Source organism: Epinephelus fuscoguttatus, linkage group LG21 (genome assembly GCF_011397635.1).
Source record: "Epinephelus fuscoguttatus linkage group LG21, E.fuscoguttatus.final_Chr_v1".
Taxonomy (NCBI): domain Eukaryota; kingdom Metazoa; phylum Chordata; class Actinopteri; order Perciformes; family Serranidae; genus Epinephelus; species Epinephelus fuscoguttatus.
This window is the reverse complement of record NC_064772.1, coordinates 7,341,604-7,368,685: the sequence shown is the minus strand read 5'-3', so window position 1 is coordinate 7,368,685 and position 27,082 is coordinate 7,341,604. Positions and strand designations below refer to the sequence as shown.

The 27,082-nt window shown below is 40.4% G+C and overlaps 1 protein-coding gene across 1 annotated transcript in view; it reads right to left on the bottom strand.

Annotated features, from left to right (window-relative positions):
- The window catches only part of LOC125882230 (ribosomal protein S6 kinase alpha-3), a 71,906-nt gene that overhangs the window by 41,172 nt on the left and 3,652 nt on the right, over positions 1-27,082 (bottom strand). Inside the window, exon 2 of the mRNA XM_049565983.1 lies at positions 19,079-19,138. Coding sequence (XP_049421940.1) covers positions 19,079-19,138 — 60 coding nt within the window. The remainder of the gene's footprint in view (positions 1-19,078; positions 19,139-27,082) is intronic.

Here is a 27,082-nt window from a genome sequence, read left to right as displayed (position 1 = left end):
TACGTTTTTCCTTCGTTTTTTATTTTTGGTTTTTAATTATCAGTTGTTTTAACAGTTTTTTTCCTGTATGTGTGTTTTATTATTGTAATTTTATGTGTTAAGCACATTGCAACGTTGGTTTTGATGAGTGCTATAATAACATTATTATTATCACTACTACTACTATTATTGTTATCAACATGATTATTAATATTAATATTATTGGTATTATTATTATTAAATCACATAGTTTGAAAAAGGTAGATATTCCATAATCTCCTAAATCTATTGTATGTTTAAATTATCCTGAGTGTTTTTTTTTTTTTTTGTGCAAATCATCAAGAGAAAGCTTTAGAAAACGGGAATTTACAGTGAAAAATCTTAACGATCAGTGGATAACCCAGTTTGCGAATCTATGTGGGATCACACAGCAGACAGAAAGAGAAAGAGAGCCAGAGATATTAACTGAGAGTCAGAGACAGAGACAGAGAGACAGAGATAAGACAATGGCAGAAAGTGAGATGCGGACAGAGAGAGAGGGGTATGGGGATAGGGGACAACTAAGAGGAAAACTTTGTCGCCATACCAACCGTGTTACCATGGTAATCTGTCCATAACACACACACACACACTCACACACACACACACCACTGTGATCTGTAGGACAGTGAAGCTGCTGTCTGTGTGCTTGTCTGTCCACCCTTTTTCTCTCACTCTCTCTCTCCACCTTCTTGTCATCCTCTACCTCACTCTGTCTTCATTCCTGTTTCTCTGCCTCTCTGCCCCCCCCTCCCCTCATTAGAGGAAATCAAAGTGCTTCATCTGTTGCCAATTGAGTCTCTCTGATCAGGACGAGGGAGCCTCTTAATTACATCACACAGACACACACAGACACAGACACAGACACACACACACACACACACACACACACACACACAAATATGCAACATGTGGGAGTGGAAATCCACATTTTAAATCATATTTTGAACCTCACTGCTGCAGGGATCATTTCACTTCTCCTCTGAGTCTCAATTCTAAACACGATTAGCACCAACTCTAATTTTCATCACAGATCAATTAAAGCAGAGACTAGCAGAGACTGCTGCCTTGCCGTTTTAAATACAAGGAGAATCAGTGTAAAAACAAGAGGCGAATAACTTTGTGTTACGCCATGCCTATCATGGCTCTTTTGCTTCCGCAATGCTGGCAAGCAGTCTAAAATCACAAAGTTTAAGTTTATTTACTTTATTAATCCACCTGAGGGGAAATTCAATGTTTTCACTCAGTTGTCATTAACACACAGGTCCAAAAGACACACACATGCACAAACAGGACCTATACATGCACAAAGTGGAGAGATGTCAGAGTGAGGGGCTGCCCTTGGTCCTTGCTCAAGGGCACCTCGGCAGTGCCCAGGAGATGAACTGGCACCTCTCTAGCCACCAGTCCACGCTCCATATTTGGTCCAAATGGGGACTCGAACAAACGACCCTCCGGTTCCCAACCCAAGTCCCTATGGACTGAGCTACTGCCGCCCTGGAGTGGAATAATGCTGCTGTTGGTTGGTCCTGTGTAAAAATCCTAAGGCAGCAAAAAGGGACTTTGTAGCAGCCTTATAGTGCAATCTCTATGTAAAAAGTGCTACTATTACCAGGGGCAAACCACAGGATGGGCACAGTGCTGCTGTGGCAACACCGTCCTAATAACAACAGTAACCCCCATATGAGCACGGTGCAGAACGGCAGCAATTGGCTCACCAGTGGGATATACTCACACCACAACAACCCACAGAGAAGCTCAGATTATAACACACACACAGAGGTAGCATGACTTCAGTCTCTACTCAGACCGCCATTGCTGAACTACATCTCTACATAGCAAATAGTGGTTTGCTGTTACAACAATGCTCTGCATGTCACATACAGCTCCTTTAAAAAAGGGACAACAACCATTAAAATAGTTGCAAATTCATTTTTTTTCCAGCTTTGCCATTAATTAAAACTAAACTGATCACAAGATGAGGTCTATCAGGATCACTGAAGCTTATATAGCTATTTCTTCTTCCCTGAACATGCACAGTACCATTTAGTGCCAAGCCAGGGCGTCAAGTGAGCGATTACAACAGAAAATAAGTGAGGTTAAAACAAGATTATGTATACTCTATTGCCAAAGCAAAGTTACATGTCTGCATACAACATCCTGCTAGACGTGAAACACACACACACACACACACACACACACACACGCACACACACTCTACAGACTCCAAAAACAATAAAAACAGATTGAGACTATGAGAATGCCAAATTGTGGGTGAATCACAACCAATGAAACAAACACAGACAGCCAGCAAATGACAATCTGTATTAACAGTCTGTATCTCTGCATGACGTGTGTGTGTGTGTGTGTGTGTGTGTGTGTGTGTGTAAACTGTACCTGAAATTGCCTGTTCATAATGTGAAATAAAAGCGTCTTCATCGCGCTCCTGTCCTGTCACAATGCCGTCACAATCTGATTAACTGACGGACTTATTGCAGCACACAGCGCCAAGGGAAACACACACACACACACACACACAGAGGAAGGCCCTCCAGCTGTTCACCGTGGCGCTTAAAGCATGTCCTGTCATTGTTTCCCTGGCAACAACATCTGCACAGGAAGGCACACATCTGTCCTTGAAGCCTATGTCTCTGTGGGGACAGGCAGGAAGTAAGTGGACATGACAAACTTTAAATGACAAACATCTTCTTCTGCTATTTGTGTGTGCTTGTGTGAAACATTGTATAATAAATGTCCCAAATATTGTTTATGAGCGGGAGCCTGTAGGGAGTCGTGGTACTGTGATTTCCCACAGGTCCGTTAATGCATCATCTGTGTAATCAACACAAACACTTGTAATGTGATAAAGGTGATCACAAATAAACAAAAAAATGTCTGCAGGTCCCAGAAAAGAGAAAAGAAGATTAAAGGCAACCAAATAAAATGAGAGGAGAGGAGAGATGAGGAGAAGAGTAAAAAAAAGGAGACAAAATTAAAGTTGAGGAAGAAAGGGAAAAAAGGGAGAGAAGGAGGATGGGAAAGGGGAGGAAAAGGACTTGAGAAGAGAAAATAAAATAAGGAAAGAACAGAGGAGAGAGAGACGAGGACAGAAGACAAAGCAAAAGGTCATGATAAATCAAAGGGGACAGTAAAATATAAATAAAAGTGTGAGAGTAGGGGGAAGACCAGGGAGCGTCTGCTATGAAATTCCTCAGGAGTCAGCAAAGAGGAGGAGGAGGATGAAGAGGAGGAGGAGGAATGAAAATGAGACAAGACGTTGGTATCGAGTCTCCATGTTAAATTCCAGCTGGGGTCAGGTAGACATTCAAGTGGGGGAGGGTGTCTTTTTACTCTCTCTCTCCTGCATATTCCTCTCATTAGCATATAGGGAAGTCCCTCCCTCCTCCTCCTCTTCCTCCTCCTCCTTCTCCCTGATGGTCCACTGGAAACTCCCTGACTGACTCTCTCTCTGCACACACATGTTTAAATGTTAGTGTTTACATATGAGGTTTAAATTGTTTACTGTTTGAAGGAGAGTTTCTTGTGTGTTTGACTGCATGTTGTATCACGTCCAGTGTTGGGCAGTAACGCGTTACTAGTAACGTTACCAGTAACGCGTTACAGTAATAATATTAATTTTCCCAGTAACGGGGGATGTAGCGAGTTATTAATCAAATTTCAGTAATAATATTACAGTTACTTTCACCCCAGAAAGCTCGTTACTGTGTTACAATGTGGAACAGCTGATATTCCAATACTACTGTGAGCAGCAAGCACCACTATCCACCGGACGCGATAGTCAGGTGATATCCATCTGGCAAATAAGGCGATCACTGGTCGTGTCTCAATGGCGTCTAGGGGGTTGGGCGCTTGTTGAGTGCAACATCCTACGCAGCTGCAATAATCAGTGTAGTGCACCAAGGTGGTATATATTCGATAATAAACTACACTCACAGAGACAAAATAAAAGCGTGACACCGTCCGTCATCGTATAGAGCACCGTCTATTTATTTTTCACATGCGCATACATCTCTGTCAGTTTCAGTGGTCAGTTTACCTACTTTGGCCTATAGCTTGCCTTATGCTGCCGTGTAGTGGCCGTGTGGCGACATTTCCACTATAATGATTATAGCAAACTGAAACATGACTTTGTCAACAGTGCTACACTTCCAGATTCCTAGGCTGCAGATAAAGTTGCTAGTTTGAAGCCTTAGCTATGTTTAGTGGTGATTACCGAGATTCACACAGGGGCATACTGGGAAAATAATAAATTACATAAGTAACTAGTTACTTTTGACTGGGAGTAATAAGTAAAGTAACGATATTACTTTTAAAAAGGGTAATTAGTAATAAGTAATATATTACATTTTTTGAGTAACAAGCCCAACACTGATTACATCAGATATTATTTTCCTTCCATCTTATCACTGAGTGTGCAGCGTTGTTCCTAATTACTCCCTGACATGCCTCTTGCAACAGGATGCTGATTTTAAATCAAAGTATGCAACTCATACACAGGTGTAGTTTGGGTTCCTTGTTATTGCTGCAGCTAAATTGCTAAAACAAAAACACATACATCTGAGAATCTCTTTAGAAGACCTTGAGGCAGACAGTAGGCCTCATGTGTATAACAGCCTTTCTTTTAGTCAATACCCCACAGATCTGCGACAACACTGTCAATATAAAAAAAGGGTCTTAGTGCAAAAAAGTTATAAATCTCTGCTCTAATTAGACCAAAATATAAGTTTAATCTACATTTTTTTCACACACCTCACTTTGCTTTATTTGTTGCTCTAAACGAGCAGTTTACCCCAAATCAAAGGTACATATTTTTCCGCTTAGTGCAACCTCACCGTGATGATGTCTGTACTTGACCTTCTATACATTAAATAAATAAGTGATTGTCAGAAAAAGAGTCTTAATAATGAAAACATTTGTTAAGTGTCATTAATGGTTGAGTTCAATCGAAGATGAGGCTCAAGCAGGCCATCCATGAAGGTCCTAACAAATATAACACATAAGTACACGAGTGTGTGTGTGTGTGTGTGTGTGTGTGTGTGTGTGTGTGTGTGTGTGTGTGTGTTGTTGTTGTTGCTCCATGATTGGTTTGTTCCTGGAGAGAAGCTGTGTTCAGGAAAAGTGGCGCCGGGTTACACAGATTACATCATCACCCCATGACCTCACAATGGCAATACCCACAATGCCTCGTTCACAACAGAGACAGGGAGGCCCAGCGCTGTCACACACACACACACACACACACACACAATGACCCTGCCCATTACCGCAGAGGAATGTACCAAGTGATTCTGACAGAAGCTAAAACTGGGAGGGCACAAAAATCTTCCTTCTTCTTTCTTGCTATTATCTACCTCCTCTCTCTTATACACACAAACAAACACACATAAACACACACACTTTCCCTCCCTCGCTTTATGCCTCTTCCTATAAATCAATATTTTCTCTCTTTCTCTCTCACTGTCCATCAATATTCACTCTAGTCAGTGTGGGTGGGGCGGTGGTTTCCATTTTAGGTGTTTAGGCTTGAGCGCACACACTTCCTCCCTTCCTCCCTCTCAAACACACACTCACACAGAATGATGACCACAGATGCAGACAAATAGCCAAGTAGCTAAGTGCTAAGTGCCGAACCCAAACACTAAAATAGCTCCTTCCACAAAATGACAACAAGCAAAATATCCCAAACTGACTACTTTTTCTGCCCATGTCTGGACATTAAAGGGATAGTTTCAATTTTTTTAAGTGGGTTTGTATGAAGTACCTATCCATAGTCAGTGTATAACAGATGTCAGTCAGCACAATCCAATTTTGGAGAAGCAGGCTGGAGTCTAACACAGAAGCTGAGCAATGTACTGCTGTGGCTGGGGGCAGCGGCAAAGCCAATTTTGGCCACCTAAAAAAAGTCCCACCTAAAAAGTTTGAGTGTACTTTATATTAAGAGTATTTTCACCGCTTTACCTTTCTGTCAGACAGCCCTTTCTGACAGGGAAGCTAGTTCACAGCTTCAGTTCCCCATCTCATCAAAGCCAGACTCCATTAAGAAAAACAGTAATTTGAGCTCACAGCCAGTCTACCACTGCTTCTATCAATTAGTTAGTTTGTTATTTTGTGACTTTGGTGAATCTGAGATAATCCTTAAAAATTTCCAAGTTTCCAAGCAGCAACATATGTAGCTGAAAAATAAAGCCAACGCTTTAGTGACAAAAACTGCAGTTTGTTGAACAGCCATTTGAGGCTGGCTATAAAAGCCGGTAAATCCCTATAGATCCCGACATTAAAATGGCCAACTTTACAGCAGAAATAAACGTGTTTACAGTCAAAAAACCCGAAAACGATTGTCTCTGCATCTAATTTCACCCTTCATGAGAATTGTACGGGCTTACTCACCCATTTACATTTTATTACAGCTTAAAGTGACAGCTTCTCAGTCAGATACACCCTTGCTCCCATTGCTCCTTCACATCGCTAGCCTCTCACCCAAATATGGTCACTTCTGGCTCCAAAAATACCAAGATAGTGATGGCCGATATGCTTCAAAGCGAGGGTCCACAAATTAATGGATGAAGTCACAGTAACTACATCCATTATTTTTACAGTCTATGGCAGCCATTGTATCCAGCAATGTTTAATCACTGTTTTTCTCAATGGAGTCTGGCTTAGAAAAGAGCAATATAACAATATAATTAAACTGCTTAAACTGGGGGCGCACCAACTGACATCAACGGTATATAATTTACTTTCTATGGATAAGTACGCCATACAACCCCACTTAAAAAAATCGGAACTATCCCTTTGACACACACACACACACACACGCACGCACGCACACAAACACACACACACACACACACACACACACAGTAGACACAGTCTACAGAATCTTATGCCAAGTTCAGAGGTTGCGACCATTTTAACCGTAAGTAGATGAGTTGTTTCCGAGGAATGTCTCGCCTATCTACACACACACACACACACACACCTGAGCATGTTGAATAAGAGAGTAGTGTGCCGTGTGTGTGTGTGTGTGTGTGTGTGTGTGTGTGTCTGTGTCTGTGTGTGTGTGTGTGTGTGTGTGTGTGGGCGTTTAAAAGACGCCAGAGAAAGTCAGTCCAGATGGCCGGAGAAGATTAAACACCATCTGCCAGAGAGCACTACGTACACACACTCACATGCACATGCACACACACATACAATGATTTATTTAATCTGAAAAATGACTTCTCTAATAAGAAAATTCATTACATTCTCACATTTGTGATAAAGGTCTTTTTTCTTTGGGGAACAGTGAATTATTTAGTCTTCCTTTAGTCATCTGTCAGAAGAAAAGGCTGAAAGGGGAAATGAGCGTCCACATGTTGTGTCAGACTTCATTATTCTCTGTGTGTGTATATTTACCACTGACTTTATATTGCATTAGCCTGCTTGGACTAACACAAACAGACAGGCCAAACGTCCAGCGTCTGCATGTTGGAGGATTTCAGTAGAAACATCGCAGCTGTTTTAACTGAACTCCCTACAACTGAACTTGTGATAGATGTAGCTGATTTATACATTAACTGTCAACAAGTTTGGAAATTGATTTGAATCAATTACCTATCTAAAATGTCAAATAAGGAAGAGTGGACTCAGTTGGGGCATTTCTGTATCAACTTGAAATAGCTTGCCATTAGTCACAGACTACTGGAACAGATACGAAAATAATTTGATCCTTAAACAGATAGAGATGTCTGCTAACAATTTATCAAGTTTTTAGAGACAAATCCAAACATCAAAAGGCACAATTTTGGTATTACAAATTTGGTATTTAGGAGTGTATTTTCCCAAAACTCTTCCTCCCAAAGACAGTCGGGACAGTAGGTTGGGTCGGTTGAGACACCTTGTTCTGGGCTAAAAAACTATGATTTAAACTGAAAAAAACTGAAGTCTAAATTTGAACACCTTGTATTTACAATTTCACTTGTTCTCACATAACATTTGTAAAACTATTATATTTTCATAATTTACCGAGACATCAAATTTGGCTGTCTTCTCAGTCTTCATTTCAGTGACACCTCTCAGCTCAATGTGGTTACCAAAGGCTATGTATAGCCTAAACATTTATGTAGGCTATTAAGATTGCTTCATTATGGAAAAGTCAATAACAACAACTTGAGAGTTAAAAAAGGTAAATAGCTAAACTCGGCACATTCAGAATACACCCAGGGGTTGAAATGTTGGCCTATATGAAGTTCATGCAGTAACCATTCACTTACTGACTTCACAGTGGGTCTTATTAATTTTAGGATAAGCCTTGTTTTTGGTCTACGTTTTGTTAATTTGTAAAAAGGTACTAACTATAAAAAATGCTGTCGCAACTGCCCGTGAGTAACTATCCTAACTGTCTTATGGAGGGCAGACACACTCCTGGACTCCTGTGCACACCACCAACAAACATTCAGACAGCTAACATTTGCACAAACTGACCAGAAAATCAGCTTTACAACGATAGGTTTTTTTTTTTGTCTGTAGCATGACTATAAACACAATGGTAGAGGAAAAATAACAAAGGCCTGGTGAATGATGTAGGCATAGTTGCACTTTTCTAAGTGTCCCCCTATCCCAATTGACCCCGCTTTCCCCTAAATGGTTCCTCAGATGTGACCACTTTATATAATTGTCAAATAAACATCTTTGGGTTCTAGACTATTGGTCAGATAAAATGAGCAGTCTTAATGTGTTATTAAGCGCTCCGGGAAACTATGATGGTCATTTTGTTTTTTAGCATTTTACAGTACGTTTTTAGTCACAGCACTGCTTTACAACTATAGAAAATACAACTCAGATCAGCTGCTGAACCTCAGTGTCAAGTCAAATTAGTTTTATCTATACAGCTCAGCATCACAAATCACACATTTGCTTAAAAATCCTAAAAATACAGTAACAAGGAAAAAATTTTTGAACTTTTCTAATCACAGCTGACAACCAAATATTATCATACAATGTGAACATCAGTCTGAATCGCTGTTTTTAAATGGTAAACCCTATATTAAATATGTTTTTCACCTTTTGTCACCAGCTGTTCTGCCTGCAGCACGCTATCACTATGCTGAACATGTGTGCTCCTAGTACCATTAAAATTACATGATTATGAATATGTAATATACTATATGTACTGATAGTTCAGATTATAGTGTTGGGGGAAGCATCCAGATACTTAACCTTAGGGCTGGGCGGTATGGCATTTCACGTTTTTTTTTAAAAATCATATCGGTTTCACGGTATTTGACGGTATTTTGCTCGGGTTCGGCCCACTTGACATGCTGCTGTGTTGTGCTATGGCCTATTCAAGTGCTGGAATTTGTTAATTATGTGACATCGCTGAATGCAACAGAGGCTCCGCTTCATTAGAGCCGTGCTCGGTGATAATTGTCTCGGACTCGGGTCGGGTCGGCTTCGGTCAGGAAATTGCGGCCCGTGTGCTCAACTGTGTGTGTGTGTGTGTGTGTGTGCGCGTGCACGCAAAAATCCGCTGTGCGCGATACTGAGAGCAGAAGAGAACTGTAAACGGCGGTGCGCCGCTGCTAGTTGCATATAGGGGAAACACTGCTCTTTTTGGTATGCGTTCTTCTGGGTCATCGTGTACAGTTGCTTTGCTTTCAGGACTCTTTCTGGCAGCCATTCTCGCCTCTAAACCTTTCTGTACGCTCTCACTCTCGCTGGCTGTAGCACGCCTGTGGTGTGCAGCAGTGAAATAGGTCCCCGCTGGAACACTTTCCCGCCGCACACGTTCCGGACGTTGTTTGGGCTATTCACTGGTATTGCAGTATATGAAAAATTCAGATCATAACAAAAATAAATACCGGTTTACCGGTTACCAAAGTCTAAAATACTCCATTACTAGTGAATTTCCTTTCAATATTTTACTGGAGTAAAAGTACATAAGCAAAATGTAGTCAAGTATGCAAAGTATTTATTGTGCATGAACCTTTCGGAATGTTATCATGGGTGATTCATTCATAACACATTGTATTAGAATATTATTTCTTAATGTTGTTATCTGTCAATGTGCAGCAAGCATAGACCATATAAAAATGGGATTGAGAAGCCATTAGAGGAACTGCAGATTTTGACACTTCTACACTGGCTTCATTTTTCAGCCCCAGAGGTTGCTTGGTGGCAGGCAATGGTTAAGATGCTCACAGACTCGGGCGTACTATAAGCAGAGCGGACTCCGCGAGGAATGTCCGCAGTCATTGGGGCTTCCATAGTCGAGCACACTTCCGCATTGTAGTTTCCTGTAAAAAATATCTGTGAAACACTACATTACCCACAATTCTTGCACGTTGTTTACACTCTTCTGTCATGGCGTTCTTTACTGACGACGAGGAAGAGGAGCTGCTCTGCCTACTGGCTCTGCAAGCAAATAAACCGGAGACGGTGGTATGTACGGCCACTAAATGCCACAAGAGACCAGGAAGGAGAGTTTGCCATGTTGGTGAGGGACATGCGAAGTCTTGACGAACATAAACACTTTCAATACTTCAGAATGAATAGTGAAAAGTTCGACGATCTAGTTGGGCACCTAGCCCCACTTCTTCTGCACTCTGGGAGTCACCGCTCAACCGTCAATGCAAATACAAAATGCAGATCGGTGTCACATTTATTGGAGGTCGATGTGAAAAATACATGCCGAGCAGTCTTTTGTGTGACACTGGTGCGCGGAGTGGAGTCCGCTCCGTGTACGTTCCACCCAAGTATGTTTGGGCCTTTAGTTTAACGATAAAGCATTGCATCATGTTTTATAAGCAAATCATATCTTTTGCATTTAAAATCTTAGCCGAAAAACTAATTGGTAATTACTGCGATTAGATAAATGTAATGGAGTATTAAGTATCCACCACTGTTAAAGTTACAGCTTTTCATGTCATTGTACATCACTGTAAAAATAATCCAGTAAGCAGAGTAAATAAGTTAAATATCAAAAACAGCACTACCTTTAAAGCAGTCTGGCACTACAACAGTAAAAAAAACCTTGCAAACAGCACATCCCAATTCACTACAAGCAAATACAACTCACATAACTTAATTATGGTGGACCAGTCTCAAAGGGCAAATGGGTTTTAAAAGGTTAACAAAGTGGAAAAGATCATTTTCTCCATCTATAACGTGTTCATGTTCATGCAGCAGCTGTGACGTCAAGGATGGCAGGATCAAGCTGTGACTCCACATTGCTGGTTCAATCCCTGAATCCATTGTTTCAGGGTTAGATCCCTTGAGCAAAGCACCTGCAGGAGCTACTGACAGCCAACAAAACAGACTATTAATTATACTAAAAAAAACCCCCAACATTTAGGCTTCGCAAACCAACCTTGGGTTAATTAAACTAAAAAAACCCTCCACTTGAATTTTAATAATTCTGACAAGCACCTGAAGGCAGCATAATATTAAATTGTTTAGGTTGACTCATTCACTGTTTGAACAGTCAAACTCTGTGACCAAAAACACCCACAGAAACATTTACAAACATATGGTTTTGTACAAACTTGACACGTTCGCAAGTCACTTACGGTCTGTAAGTGACTTGCGAACGTGTCAAGTTTGTACAAAACACACTTTATTGTACAGTGAATTTCCAGAAATGGGACACTGCATACAGTAAACTGTGGGACGTTGAGCTTATGAAGGAGAAATCTGGACCCCATGGCTGGACCAGGTGGGAAAAACTGGTCTTCAGACTACGTTATATAGAGGCATTTGATGCACCCATTGTTAATTGGTCCACCTCAGCATCAGTGTTTTAAGGTCCATCAGAAGTGACTGTTGTGGATCAGGCCCAGATGAGCCAGCAGAAGGTGGGAGGATTTCGAAGGTCATTCTGTTGTCGATGACGTGTGAAAGGAAAACTTCTGCATGACCATAACATCACTCTTATCTTTTAGTGAGCTCCTTAGTACTTATATCGAAGGGGAATCATCAAAATTCTGCTCATGATTTGCCGACTGGCTCAGAGGATCTGTTCGATCCTCAGAAGACGTTCTCAAACCTTCACTCTTGTAGTAAGAGAAACTGAGCTTGATAAGCTAAAAAGCTGCACATTTGTAAAACATAAAAAGGACATAAAACTGTCTAAAGCCACACAAAAAATATGCAATTAAAGTTAATGACTAATGTAACAAAACACAAAAAGGGAAACTAATTATACACAGTAAGATATATATATATATAAATATAAATATATATATAAAGATAGACATGGTGTTTGTTTGGGTGTGACGGGGTCAAAGTTGGGGGTAAGTGTCAGACTCTCCCACAGAGAATGAGTGACCTCATCCTGGGTCCAAACATGATACTGTGTCTGTCCATCACACACACACACATACACAGAGCTGAGCAGCAGCAGATGGCAGCAGATGTTAGTTGGTCCTCAGAGAGCAGCGATGTTCATAACGCTGTCTGGAAAACATTTTATGCCTCACTAGGGGCATCAATGTGTGTGTGTGTGTGTGTGTGTGTGTGTGTGTGTGTGTGTGCCTGTGTGTTACTGACTCAACAATGAGCAGCACAGACAGTATGTGAAGTCAGTGTGTGTTGCCATCTTGCAGTCATATCCGAACTAGCGATGATATGTGTGTGTTACACAATGAGCATCAACTTGAATGTGACTGTGCTATGATGTGTGTGTGTGTGTGTGTGTGTGTGTGTGTCTGTGTGTGTAGGATTTGATAATGGGTGAGTGAGCATGTCTCTGAATGAGGTAGGTGTGTGTGTGTGTGTGTGTGTGTGTGTGTGTGTGTGTGCTCTTGTATTTCTGTCATTGTGAGGACCTTACATCGACTGTGTCTCAGCCAAAAAGTTGCACATGAACACACTGCAAAGACTGCAGTCAATGGCTAACCAGCACATGCATTATGTGCCTGCATGAGAGGAAATAACTCTCCACACCAGAAGGCGGTAGTCTGTAATCGTCATTCAAAATGGGAAGCCAGAAGACCGATGGGAAGGATTCAAGATGCTAGTTAGCCAGGTAGCACATTAGCTACACAACCCGATGTTGAAAGAACAAAGGATATTTGCCATGCGCTACCAAATAATAACACACACAATTACAAACTGTTTCTGCCAAAGAGCTCAATGGCTACAAAAAATAATCTTAACTAGTGTAACAAGTTTGTTTTAATCTCAAGCCCTCTTAACTTTAGCCATCTATTTGATTTACTCACTCTGATTTCTTCTTTTGTGTACGCAACCTAACTAGCAATCAGAGTGATTTCAATTACAGATAAGCTCCATTGACACCGATTCAACATGCTGAATCAGCCAAAAAATAGTGGACAAGGGCCAACTGGTATCAACAGTGCAGGACAAACCACAAAAAACTAAGGTGACAGACGCTAACTGACAGCCTGACATTGACCAGCGGCTATCCATTGCCTCGGTGTGTCAGGGCCTTAATGCCAGGTTCACACTGCCCTGATTTGTTAACTGAAGTGCAGCCAACCTTCAGCAGTCACCTGGTTGTTCACACCAGACGCACATTTCATTGCACCGGTCAGCAAGCGATTCTGCTCTCTGCTCTGTTTACATCACATGTAGAGCTCTGTCTCCGTCTGCCTGTGTCTGTGTGTGTGTGTCTGAGAGTGTCTGGTTGTCTCTCCCGCTCTCTGTTTAGACACAACTGACAAATATGTGGAAGCACTGGATGCATATTCTATCCTATCATTATTAGATCATATAAATCATATTCAATATACCTTCTATATTCTTTAAAATAGATTATCGGTGTGTGTGTTATCTTGATTAATCAGTTACTACTCTTTGTACCTTGTCTATCCTGTCTGTCTGTCTGTCTAATTGTTTGATCTATAAAATTTCAGAAATTAGTGATAAAAATCTGCCTTAATTTCCCATAGTCCAATGTGTAGTTGTCAAATTTTATCAGAGCAGCGGTCCTAAACCAAATATATTCTGTTACTATCACACAGGACAAAGAAAAGCATAAAGTCTTGACATCTGAACAGCTAGAAATAACACTGTCCTATGTCAATGACAGTCTTCACATGTATAGTCAGTACCACACTCAAGACTTTCAGCAGCGTGACACAGAGAGCAGAGACCTGCCTCATTATCCCAATTTAACCTGAGATAACAACAACACACACACACTGAGTTTCACACTCAGTTGAGCCAGTGGAAAAGTCAAAGTCACTCATTAACAGCTTTGTAATATATTCATCCTCACACATGCACGACGTGACGTTTGTACCATTTTCACATCTAATTCCTAACCTTAGAGCTTGTGAGTGAGTGTGTGTGTGTGTGTGTGTGTGTGTGTTTGTGTGTGCTGCAGACTCTGGAGAGTGAGGTAATGAGTGCTCAGCTCTTCTCAGACAGTAGATCCATAAGTCATCTCCTCTGCATTTAAAAATCAATGCTTGCAGCTGCCCTGCCTGCCTGCGCGCGCACACACACACACACACAGACACACACACACACACACACACAGAGTTTGCAGCTAGGTAGATGCTCACAGTAAGATCGAAGTCAAATTCTAGTCTTCAAGTGGAAACATCAGGCTTTTGATACTATAAGCTCATCCACTATGAATCGTAACCCGTTTTAAAACAAAGTTACAAGAAATAATCACGAGGATTGAAAATAACATGAAAGTGAAGCCAAAACAAAGCAGGTAATATAATAATACCAGTAAAATTAGAAAGAGGCGCCAGTGTGCAGCACTGCATAGAAAATAGTAAAAAATGTTTCAATCTAGCCATCTACTGTTCTAAAAAGTTGATCCAACCTTAGCAAGTTCGTAGAAATAGAATAGAATGAGAAATTCCTCTTAGACTGCACGTCTTTTTCTAAGCACATACATACACAATTTTAAAAGTCAACGGGTCACTGTGCTGTTTACATTACATGTATCGCTGTAATCAAGAGTCCCTGAAGTTGTGGTTTTCACATTACATGACTGACCGGTCATACACAACCCAAAGTCAAATAGGCTAACTTACAAAAACTTTGCACACAACAGTCCACCTTCCAACTTCTCTTCCCCTTTCTCCAGTATGGTTTCCATCCAACTGAAGCACAAATTTGAACTTAATTTTCAGAAAACTGGCAAAAGAAAATGTAATGTAATGTATGTGTTCTTCCAAATACTACTGTTACACAAACATTGGGAGTTGGTTTATTGCTTGCAGTTTTTGCATTGCGACACGCCTCGCATTTCTGCGCTTTAAGTGCCTGGTGTTTTTGTTGGAGCACTCTGAACACCTCGAGTTGAAAAAACGCCTCACTTCATCTCCGCCTTCTCCCCATTGTCCAAGCGGATCATTTGAGAGGTGGGCCCTCTGTGGTGGTCATGACAACAAGTTTACAGCTGGCAAACAATGGAGGAGAAACTGGCGGTAGCGGTTGCTGGATACTCAGAGCTATATGGCCCGATTTTAGACAGCAGGTTGTCAAACTGCCCCCGAGTCATCCTAAAATATGCCTAGAAACAGCCGCCATCAAGGTGCAGCTCCTGGACCGGTGGTACTTCCCTTTATCCACCCTTTTTTAGGGTCTTGTGTAACCACACAGATCTCCATTTCTTTGCGCTGGGCAAACTATTAACCGATTGCCTCTCACCCTCAACTAGAGCTAAAGCAAGCACCCTCTACCTGAACATTTTAGGGACTAGATACTAAGTATGGTCAAAGGATTAAAATAAATTAATAGTACATTGAGTACACAGGAATGTTAGGAGGTGATGGGGTGGTTGCCTGGCAACAATAAAAAGGTGCAGCAGGCGTGTGTTTTTTTTTTTACTAGTGGCATTCGGTTAAAAAAAAAAAAAAAAAAAAAAAGGGCAGTGCAGTGCGCCTCTTGTTTTGCAGCTGCAAAACGCCTCCTGTGTGATCAGAGGCATAAGCAGCAGATGGTATAAATTCTCCAGTCAGGTGCCACTACAGTGAGCCCTCATACAAAGGCAAACAATGGGTGTGTAATAGTGGAAAGTGCACTGGACAATGATGGAGTTTTGAACAACTAATTACAGTAATGTACTTTGAAATACACACAGTCTTGTCCATAAATAAACTGTTAAAAGCCTCCAGAGATGACGAAGAACGCTCGCAGTGGCATATGAAATGATCGAATACCATGACTGCATGTCATCATTCATTCGTTGAATCTGTTTCCTTTGTACTTTGTCACATTTATCTTTTAGCGATGCACTAACTTTTCCACCTCCCTTTAGCATCAAAACTTTCTTGCCATATTATGAGATTTTTTTCAAATTTTTGGCATTTCCATTCAAGTTTTTTTATGTACCAAAATGCACATAAAAAGAGGTGGTTGGAACACACCTTCTGTCACAATCTCTCTCTCCTTTTTAGTAGGGCCGTAATGGTACACGTATTTGTGTCGAACCGTTCGGTACGCGACTTTCGGTTCGGCACGACCCTGTACCGAATTATTGGGCACAGGATATTATTTTATTTTATTTTGTTTAATTTTAATTTTGTTTTTACGAGCCGAACCATTGAAAATATCTAGTTCCCCGACGGACATAATTGAGTGACGCACCGAGTCCCGTAAACCTCCACTTTCACTTTGTGCATGGTCTGGGTTGAAATGAAAAAGAAAGTGACAAACACATAAGCCGTGAGCCTGCTCCGCCTCAAGCCGGTCGCGGCGCACCATACGCCCACCACGAGCCGTTCAGCACCGCGGGCAGTCGGATTAATGGGCTGTCGAACCAATGACATGGACCCCATGGCAAGTGAGCCTGACAAACCTGAAGACCCACCCGCAAACCTTAAGTCCTCTGTTCGGGAACACTTTGGTTTCAAGGTAAAATACGAAGATAGAAATAAACAAGTGGACAAGACAAAAGCAGTGTGTCGACACTGCAGAACAGCGGTCGGGTATGTACCTGGAAACACGTCTAACATGCTAACACATCTAAAGTGACACCACCCGTGTTTGAACGTTAACTGGCACGACTAGATTGATTGATTATTTTTATTTACGTGTCATGCACAAAGTGCCCAACCCTCATGGGTTTATAAGACACCAAAAAAGTACTGTTGCAGTGTACATTATTATTATTATTATTATTATTATTATTATTATTTTTCATTTCATACATAATTACAGCCCCTTTTACAGCTCAGACTTTAAACAGAATATTCTGCCTTCTCTCCCACGCTTTCCAAATAAAATCTGCAACAAAAAAGATTCCCTTTCTAAAACACAACTCAAGTTTCTCATACTCGTCCAACCAAAAGAAATCAGCATAAATAGAGGACATTTTAATAAAAAGTACACCCCTCAAGTCCTCATAAACAAGACAGTAAAACAGAAAATGGACCTCACTTTCAATTTCAACGGGCTCACACACCTGACAAAGTCTGTCCTCCTCTGGAATGGCATTAAACCTGCCGGTCTCTAAAGCCAAGGGTAATGTTCCTGAACGTAACTGTGCACATAATGATCTTTGTCTTTTGTTTAAATTATACTTCACATACATTTCAACATCATAACAGTTTTTTATGAGACAGTAAGTTCGTAATTTTGGTTTATACCATATATCGACAGACCATTTTTCCTTATACTTGAGAAACATATTATTCTTTAACTCCCGAATATTACAAAGTAACCTGTTATGAAAGATAAATGAAAAATCATTCAAATTAAATAAGGATTTGCTAGAAAAAGCAATCTGGTCCAAACTACGATATGGTTGCATGTGAAACATTGCAAGCATCACTGCCCTCATACTTCGATGCAACCCTTTATGATGGCATAGATACAGCCAATACATGGCTCTGGAGGACGGAGTCAAAAGTTTTAGACAGCAACAAACGAGGCAATGGTGGAGGACTTGGTAATATTGTAGCTTTAAACAGAGGCAGCGTTGTACACAGTGGTCTGTGTGGCAATTATATACATCCTGACATGGACTAAATGAACACAGAGTACACAGAAGGCACCATCTGTCCATATTTAACACTGAGCATAAATGAGCCATTAAACATTACACACACACACTGAAAATTGCTGCAGCGAAGTTTGTCTCTGTCCTCAACCTGTATCTTTGATGCACAGGCAAAGCCTTTTGGCTCATGTCTTTGAACAGTTCACAAATAGTGCTTGAGCATCAATTTGCAAGTGCCAAGCCAACACCGATTTGCCCCTGACCTGGGGCTTTTGTCGGGAAGCTCCAAAAACTGTTGATGAGTGGAAAATCAGGGCTAAATTTGTGTAACGTGTGAACAATTCACTACAAATATGTAAATGAGTAAATTACAACATCTTCATCCAGAGACATCATCCTACAGAAATGTGCAACTTTATTACCATCAATCAGTTTGCTAGTGTCCATCCTGATGTGCATATTTTGCCGCTCAGTTTACTTGGCACTGTTCCACTGTAAAACTACTGGGATTACATAAGAATATTGTGTGTGTAAGTTTGAAAGTGGGACACAGGAAGTGGCTGGAGAAGAAATGTATGCTGCGCAGAGTCAATAACAACATCTAATCCCAAAATGACAAATCACGAATAAATGATGATATTGAGCAGAGTGGAGGGATGTGAGGGAGGGTTTTTTTGCTTTAAGATGACTCATGACTTAATAGTGAGCTACACTACACTTTCACTTTCATACCAGCAATTATCCTGCAGGAGTAGGCGTCAGTTTTTTCAAACAGTGACTATATATCATCAAAGAGCAGAACTGAGCTCTGTGTGCACATAAGGTTGCATGCATGTGAATGTACAAATGACCGGAAGGGCTGTTTACTTGTCAATAGCAGCCAGTCAAGCTCATGGCCCCACACACACACACACACACACACACACACACACACACACACACACACACACACACAGCTGCCATCACTGAGTTCACAGGGTTACTCTGTTGTCAGTACAAACAGCACTTGCTGTGTTTACAACTGAAGCCCCCTGAATGTCAGGGAAGACTAACAGAAACCTCCAAACACAATCTGGAGCTTCGTCTCTGCTGGATCTGAACATTAAAACCAAGAATGGAGGGAGGTGGACTTACGGTGCAGGCAGGCATGGAGTCGTCATCGCCCACAGAGTCCTCAGGATCTTGTTGTGCGTCCTGTAATCACACAGACAGAGACGTCGCACATTACCACACACCTGATGCACAGCCGTGACATGATAATAAGCTCCCTGTGTGATCCTGCGTGAACGTCACTGCTGCAGGTCGAAACATGTTCACCTGAACTGCTTTATAACTGAAAACAGCTTCACGTCACAGCAAATACTTACTGTGCAGGCTTCTTTCACAAAGATCATCCATCAGAGAAGATTTATCTTTGTTGTAAAATATAGATCATAGTTGTAACATTAGGAGTAATGACCATTTTTGAAAGTGTTTAAAGACAGATTTTGAGATTTCTAATGTGTCTTCGAAGCACTGACTCAGAGTTTTCAAATCAGGCTCTGCCTGTATTGACATTACCAAACAATAACTTATAGGTAAATAAGATGGCTGACTGGCGACTACCTACCATCACAACACAAATGTTTCAAGTCTCTGCAAGTTGCTTGCTGAAACCAGCAAAGATCAGTAGATACTGCAGTTTCCAGAAGAAAATTTCCATTTTACGTTTGTACAAACCAGGGATACCTTATGTTTGTACGTTTCAGATGTAGCATATCAACATTTGTAAAGTGACATAGTATATGAGTTGTCATCGGGAGATGGATGGGATGGTGGATGGCATGACACGTAGGTGAGAGGCCTACTAAGCTGCAGACCACTGCAGACCACCTGTTTTTGACCCTTCACAGCGTTTCTATGGGTGTTTGTGGCACCAAACCTGGATGTTTTTCACCGGCACCTCGCAGCGTTTCCCAGCAGCGTTTGAGACTCCGAACCTGGGTGCTTTTTACCAATACATCATGGTGTGTCCCCAGTAGCTATGTGCAACCAAAATGTGGGGGGTTTTAAGCCAAACATGATCTTTTCCTAACCATAACCAAGTAGGGCTGTACCCAAATATTCGGATATTCGAATATTCGTTTCTATGGGTAGGTATTCGTTATGAAAATTTGGTATTCGATATTCGTTTTTTATTTACTTATTTTTTATTATTATTATTTTTTTTTACATAATTTTTTTTGGTGCTAAATGTAGTCTTTTTGTTGTTGGTAAATGTAGGTTATCAATAAAAATCAAAACTTTTAAATTGCATTGTTAAAAATGTGAAAATATAGTATCACCTACCAACGGAGCTTGTGCGCACGGCACGCTTGAGCGCATCCGTCTGAGGCTGTGGATCAATGCCAAGTTTTACCACTTTATCACTATTCCCTCTAACTTGTAGCTGTTTTTTCATTATCTTTTGAATTTAATATGAATTATGGAACCTTTTTCGTCAACGTTTGTTTCCCCCGTTTTGTACAATAAATTATTGTTTAAAGTTTCAACACATTTCTTTTGGAGTGCATGACACAAGTGTGTTTTGAAAACAGCCGCGGACTGTCACCTGCTCAACGCATCAGTACCTTCGGATGCCATGACAGTAGTAGCCAATAATGTCAAAATATAATTTACAGACCGATTTAACAGACGATCACTGCTGCCCGACCCGCAGGTCCATTTGAGGGTCCGCGGGTTACGGGTTGACCCGCGCATCACTACTCAGCTCAGTCTGTAAGGCTGTACACACAACAGTAAGGCTATAGACATTATATTCTATTCAGGCCGGCAGAACCAGCAGCGCATCGGCTCTACAGTGCACGGCACTGCTGATTAACCATTTTATTGCAGCACAGAGTGTCTGCCAGCAACCAGTTACTTGCAGAGGCTTCCTACAGCTTGTTTCAGCGGTTCCGATTTAATCAGAAGACAAATTAAACAGAATGACTAGCCAATGTGAAAATCAAAAGAAAGCATAGAATAATGTACTGAAGAAGACTGTTGTGCCATCACATATTTTTGTAGATTGAGAGCAAAGATCCGGTTGCCGCTGTGCAAAACTCCACAATACAATTAGGTCCAAAAAAACCCCGGAAACTTATTTCTTGGTGAAAATGAGTACTAAAACAAAACAAAATAATGTATTTGGAACAAACAAGATTCTCCTGGAAGAACACCTGCAAAAGCAAAATGATTAAAGATGGGTTTAAATGAGTAAAGAAACATAATGAATGCAGTTCTGACTGTACAACACATAAATCAACACCCTCTCAGGCTGTGTGACATGCGTAAAGAAAATGAGCAATCACCAGATTTCAATCCAACCGAATACCTGTGCTACATTCTGGAGATTTTGGCTTGAAAGACTACAATCTTTGTGAAAACCATGAAAACTGGCAAATGGTTTCATGTAAACAGTTACAGAAAAAAATACAGTGTCATCGATGTACTGGTCACGGACAGAGGCAGCAGCAGTAGACTGTTAACACCACAGAACGCCACAGGAAATTTACAAAGACTTTAGAACTACCTAGATTAGAACTACCAATTAGAAATTAGAACTACCAGTTTAAAGCACTGCATGGACTGGCACCAGGTAACATCTCTGAACTGCTCATTCCCTGTCCCACCTCCTGACCTCTCAGATCTGGTGACTGATCACTGCTCTCCATTCCACGCACTCACTTAAAACCAAAGGTGATACAGTACTTTCAGTCATATGAAAAATAAGATCTTCACCGTCCACTGATACATCTAAAACCCGTCCAAAGAATGAGGTCTTTTCTTTAGCCTTTTAGGGAGTTTTCATATTAGGTATGATTGATTCATACCATGCCCGAATAAGATTTGATTGCCCCCAGGAGCTCTGACTGAGGGTTGAAGGTGACAACAAAGCTGAATCTGGGTCTATCTGTGGCGGGCTGCACTGCCATCTGATGTAGTGGCATCAGTATTAAAGTAAGACTGTTTCATAACCAGTTAAAAACTCCTTGTAGTTGCATTAAATAACATTCCTCTTTCATGTTTTGGTACAGCTGGTGTTCACACCTCATGTGCACAGTACTGGAGTACACATGAACCATACTCGAGACCACCTTGTCCATTGGACTTGACAGGACACAAGTGTACTTAGATCTGGGCCTGGTTCCCTGATGTGAAAGCCCCCTATATTATGATTATGAAGACTTGTCTGATAACATTATGCTTTTTATTTGTTTGTATTTTATTTTGTTGTTTGTGCAGTTCTGTTTATGTAATGATTTTATCAAGATATTTTTATTAATTTAAATGTAATCTCTTACTAATATCTGTGTTTTTATTTGATCATACCTGTGTTTCATTTAATCTCTTTGTAAAGCACTTTGGTCACCGTTTGTTGTTTTAAAATGTGCCCCATAAATAAACTTGACTATTTCTGGAATTTGTGGATTTTGGATATCTGCTTATTGATATTCTCATACTTGCACCTTTATTGATATTTTGTTTATTTGCACTCTTTGTATTTGTACTTCTGTATTTGCTTCAATATTTATATTTCCTGACTTGCAATTCTTTTTTTTCTCTTATTATGTGTATTGTTACGTACCAAATTCCTTGCATGTAAAAAATTATTTGGCAATAAACCTGATTCTGTTTAGCAGCTTCAGTCTATACATAACCAGTGTACGTTAAACATTAAACACTCCGTTTTCATTTAACAGTGCCCAGCAATCAGCAGTTCTACACTGGACGCTTACAGTATAGACCAGGTCTGTGAATAGATGTACTCTTTTGTCACATTAAGGACATCTGCTGCCTACATTCCTGATTTGTTTTCATTTTGTGCTACCAAGCATTCAGAGGTGAAGCATAGCGCTCAATGAGTAGGCGTCCTTTATTTTGAAACCCTGTCATTATCTCCCTCCTTCTCCCCGGGATGTAGGAATCAACCGGAGTTCAAATTTGACAAAATAAAAAAAAAGTCCCCAGACAGTCACAGCTTGAGATTTATCAGCAGGGCCACCAAAGTCTGACCACTTCTAACTCGTCTGCTTGGCCAAAAAGGAAAAAACAAAAACAACAGATATGAATTAGCATTACGTAAGAGCAGATTAGCAGCCTGTCTGCTCCCCTGCTGGAACAACAGCTGTGATTCAGACACTGATAGCACTGATACTACTGCCTGACAAAAACAATAATAACAATAAAAGCGATTATGGTGATTATTTACTTTGCCGGTAAGTGCAGTGTCGGGAGGATAAGCCTGAAATCTGCACAGCAGGGGGGAAGAGAGAGGAAGAGAGTGAGCAGAGGAGATGGATGGCAGACAGGACAAGTGATGGATTATGATGAGAAAGAGGGAAAAAGATGGAAGGTGACAGAGAGGACAGGGCTGTAGATGGAGAGGAAGTGGAGGGAAAAAGCTCTGGTTTTAGTCCAAGTGAAGGACTGCAGACTCTGAGCCATGAATGAAAACTGTGCAGTCAGTCTCTGATGACACTTTAGGACCCCACTAAACATGCCAAACACATTTTTTAATTTGCTACTTTGGAGAGAAATATGTGATCCACCAACTATTAGTACTCTTTGTCTTATTTTAATTTGGGGGATAATCATGCCTCAGGTTTTTGAAACACAGTTCCCATAATGTGGGGACTTTGGGGGTTGTCATATAGTCAGTTGGTTGGCTGAAGGTTGAACAAATTAGCACTATCAAAGTATGCCGAATAAGCTATTAGCAGCTCCTGTTTGCAGTGTCCCTATGGATGTACAGACAACTATCACTGGATTACTTTGGTGCTGAAGAAAACTGAGAAACATGATGATTTGCATGCAAGTCCTGAGGTATAAAGACCATCTTGTTTTCTGATTTCTAAGTAGATTTATGGATGTTCATTGTTTTATATTGGCAAATTGGCAACAATGAAAGTATGCCAAATCAGCGATCAGTAGTTCATGTCTGCATTGTACTCAAGTGTGTACAGACAACCATCACTAGATTACTTTGGTACCAAAGAAAACTAAAAAAAAGATGCTTCTAATGGAAGTTCTGGAGGTATAGGGAGTGTTGTTTCCCTTATGATTTGTAAGCAGATTTATGGATGTTTATTGTTTTAGACTGGCAAAATGGCACCATTAAAAGTATGCCGAATCAGCCATTAGCAGCTCCTGTTTACAGTGTATCCACCTGTGTATAGACAACTATTAGTGCACTACTCTGACACTGCAGAAAGTTTAAAAACGTGATGATTCTCATGCCAGTTCTGGAGGTATGAGGAGCATATTTCCTATGATTTATAAGCAGATTTATGGATGGTTTTTGTTTTATACTGGCAAATTTGCACCATTGAAAATATGCTGAATTAGCTATGAGCAGTTTTTGTCTCCAGTGTACCACGGGTCAACAGACAACTATCACTGGATTACTTTGATACTGAAGAAAACTTAAAATCATGGTGCTTCTAAGGCAAGTTCTGGAGGTATAGGGAGCACATTTCCCCTATGCTTTCTAAGCAGATTTATAGATATTTATTGCTTTGAATATTGAAAGGTGACTAAGATTTGTTATTACTCCACAGTGGAGTGTGATTTTTGATGCAAACTGTAGAAATCAGGGATACAGGATATTGAATTTTTTTGCCAATATCCACTATGCCAATATATAACAACAAATTTGACTGATAACCAATACCAATATTGATACATCCTTTTTTTCCCCCCACCTATTTTTAGTGATCATCAAGTCTCTTTTTTTAGTGATATTAACATCACATAATGAATGCATACTTTTATCCTGATGGCCCACAAGCAGATGGAGACATGTAAAACAATACTTTTCAATTCTGATAGTTCATTTTGAAGTCAATATCCGCCAATACCGATAAAGTACAGATATTATCAGCATATTGGCCAATTACAGTATTTCATTTTTAAGCCAATATTAGCCAATACCGATGACGTGCCGATATTATCGTGCATTTTTTGTAGGAATTGGGTTCAAAGGGTTTTAAATGATCTTAACTGCCTCCATGAGCTGAGAGCTGCTGCTCCAGCTGCTGACTGTGTCAATAAATGGGCCAAGTCAGTGGGCCAAACTTCAATTTCCTGTGTTTTTTTAAACACCTGTACGGGTGTACCTGTTCCATTTCACCTCATCTTTGCCAATGTGTGTATTTTTGCCAATACTCCCACAGTTTCTCACACTCTGAATATCCTGCTTTGAAGCATCGACTGTATTGTGTCTGCAGCAGCAAGTGTTAAAACTGTCAAGTACTGAAAACTGAACTCAAATGCCTTGTCATTTACACCTGAAATACGATCTCGAGACTTTATCTGGGTAATGACATCAGATCACACCCCTTTGCATATTTCAGCCTGTATTAATAAGCATTGACATTACTTTGAGTCTGCCAGCATTGTAATCAGATATCAGTGTGCAAAACTTTGCAAACCTGGCAAACTTGCACACAGATCAGTGCATTCCAGGTAAAGAGAACAGATGCTGCTTTATGCACTCTCTCTTATTTTAGTTTGCAGGAGATTAAGATATGTAATTTGTAGAAATCAAGGTACTGAATATACATAAAAAGGTTATTTTCAGTCAAAAACCAAAGTATAATGTAAGTAATGTACTGCCTTTTGTACCTGTTTCTTTTTGTCAGTGAATGTTTGTATCCATTTTGTGCTCATAGTAACAGTTAACTTCTCTTCCCTGCATACTGAGTACTGGGAGAACAATATTAAATCCTACCTATAACCTCATATAAAATAAATGCTTATTTGTAGGACATAAAGAATAATAGGTTCCCAGCATAAATTCAGTGAGGGATTTTCCTGACTATAATCAAAGCACTGTTTCAGCTTGTTGTATTAGAGTGATGGCAGAAGTCTCAACCAAAGTGGTTTTTTTTGTCATTTGGATGAGCTTGCCCACAGTAGAAAGGATAACTAATGCCTGAGAAGACTGGTTGACAAATGTTTTACAGAGTGCATAGTTTCAGTTACTTTTCAAGCAAAAAAATGGCAGAACTTGTTTTGTTTCAATCCCTGAGAGCTGAGGATTTGATGAACTTGTCGTGTGTGACATTAAACTGAATATCTTACACCTGCAATCATTTGTTTAAAGTTCATTTCTGTGTCCTTTTTTAGAAATTCCTTTCCTATTTTTAAGTGAATTGAGTGTCACAAACGTTAGTCTCGGCACCAGACAATCAGAGACCTCCGCCTTCTGATATTTATCTGATGATTTAGTTAAGCAAAGCGTCTAAAGACTGACTTGTGAGTCTACACAAACGTACACCCAAACATTCTGGTTCTACTAGTTAAGTTTTACTTTGCTATTATATATTTCATTTTGTATACCTGTATTTTCCATTTTTTACGGGTCCTTCTTTGCATCTGTATCATTTATTGCTGCTCAGCTTTATTATCTTCAGTAACAACTGCTTTCACAGGAGGCTCGGTAAGATTAGGCTTCTGAGTCTTATAACAATGATTAAATTGTTTGTATAGACTGTATGGACCTTGGTATCGCAGTAAAAAAAAACAATTAATATGTAATAAAACAAGCAATGTGAATACCTCAACTTGAAGTCTGGGAAATTACAAAAGCTATTTTTCATTATACCCTGACACAAAACAATTAATAGATAATGACACTATTCATTAGCTGCGGCCCTCGAGGATATTTTATTACATTTCGCTATTTCCATCCATCTTTACTAATGTACTTTCTTTGTATAGTAAGAAAACATTTAAGCCTGCAGAGTGCAGATTCATTGTTGCAGCCATCTTGATCTACACACATCTTTCTTTCCGCATTTCAGCAGACAAGTGCAGCCCCTGTCTGCTCTTTGTGTGTGTGTTGAATGATACTGTCTTCAGGGCAAAAATTCTACAGAAGCATCTCTTCTTCATTCCACAACTTCGCCATTCACTCCTTTGTGTGTGTTTTGTCTTGTGGTGGCCTAGAAAAAAAAAGCTGGTACGACAGCTTACGACACATCACTGCCCCCAGAGAAACTAGAAGCTTACACAGGGGTCAAAGGTCGGCTTCATTGAGCAGAGCATCACCCCTTTTCCTGTCTGTTTGAAAGTGAGATGAAAAGAGGCCGCGTGGGAAAAGCTGCGAACAGG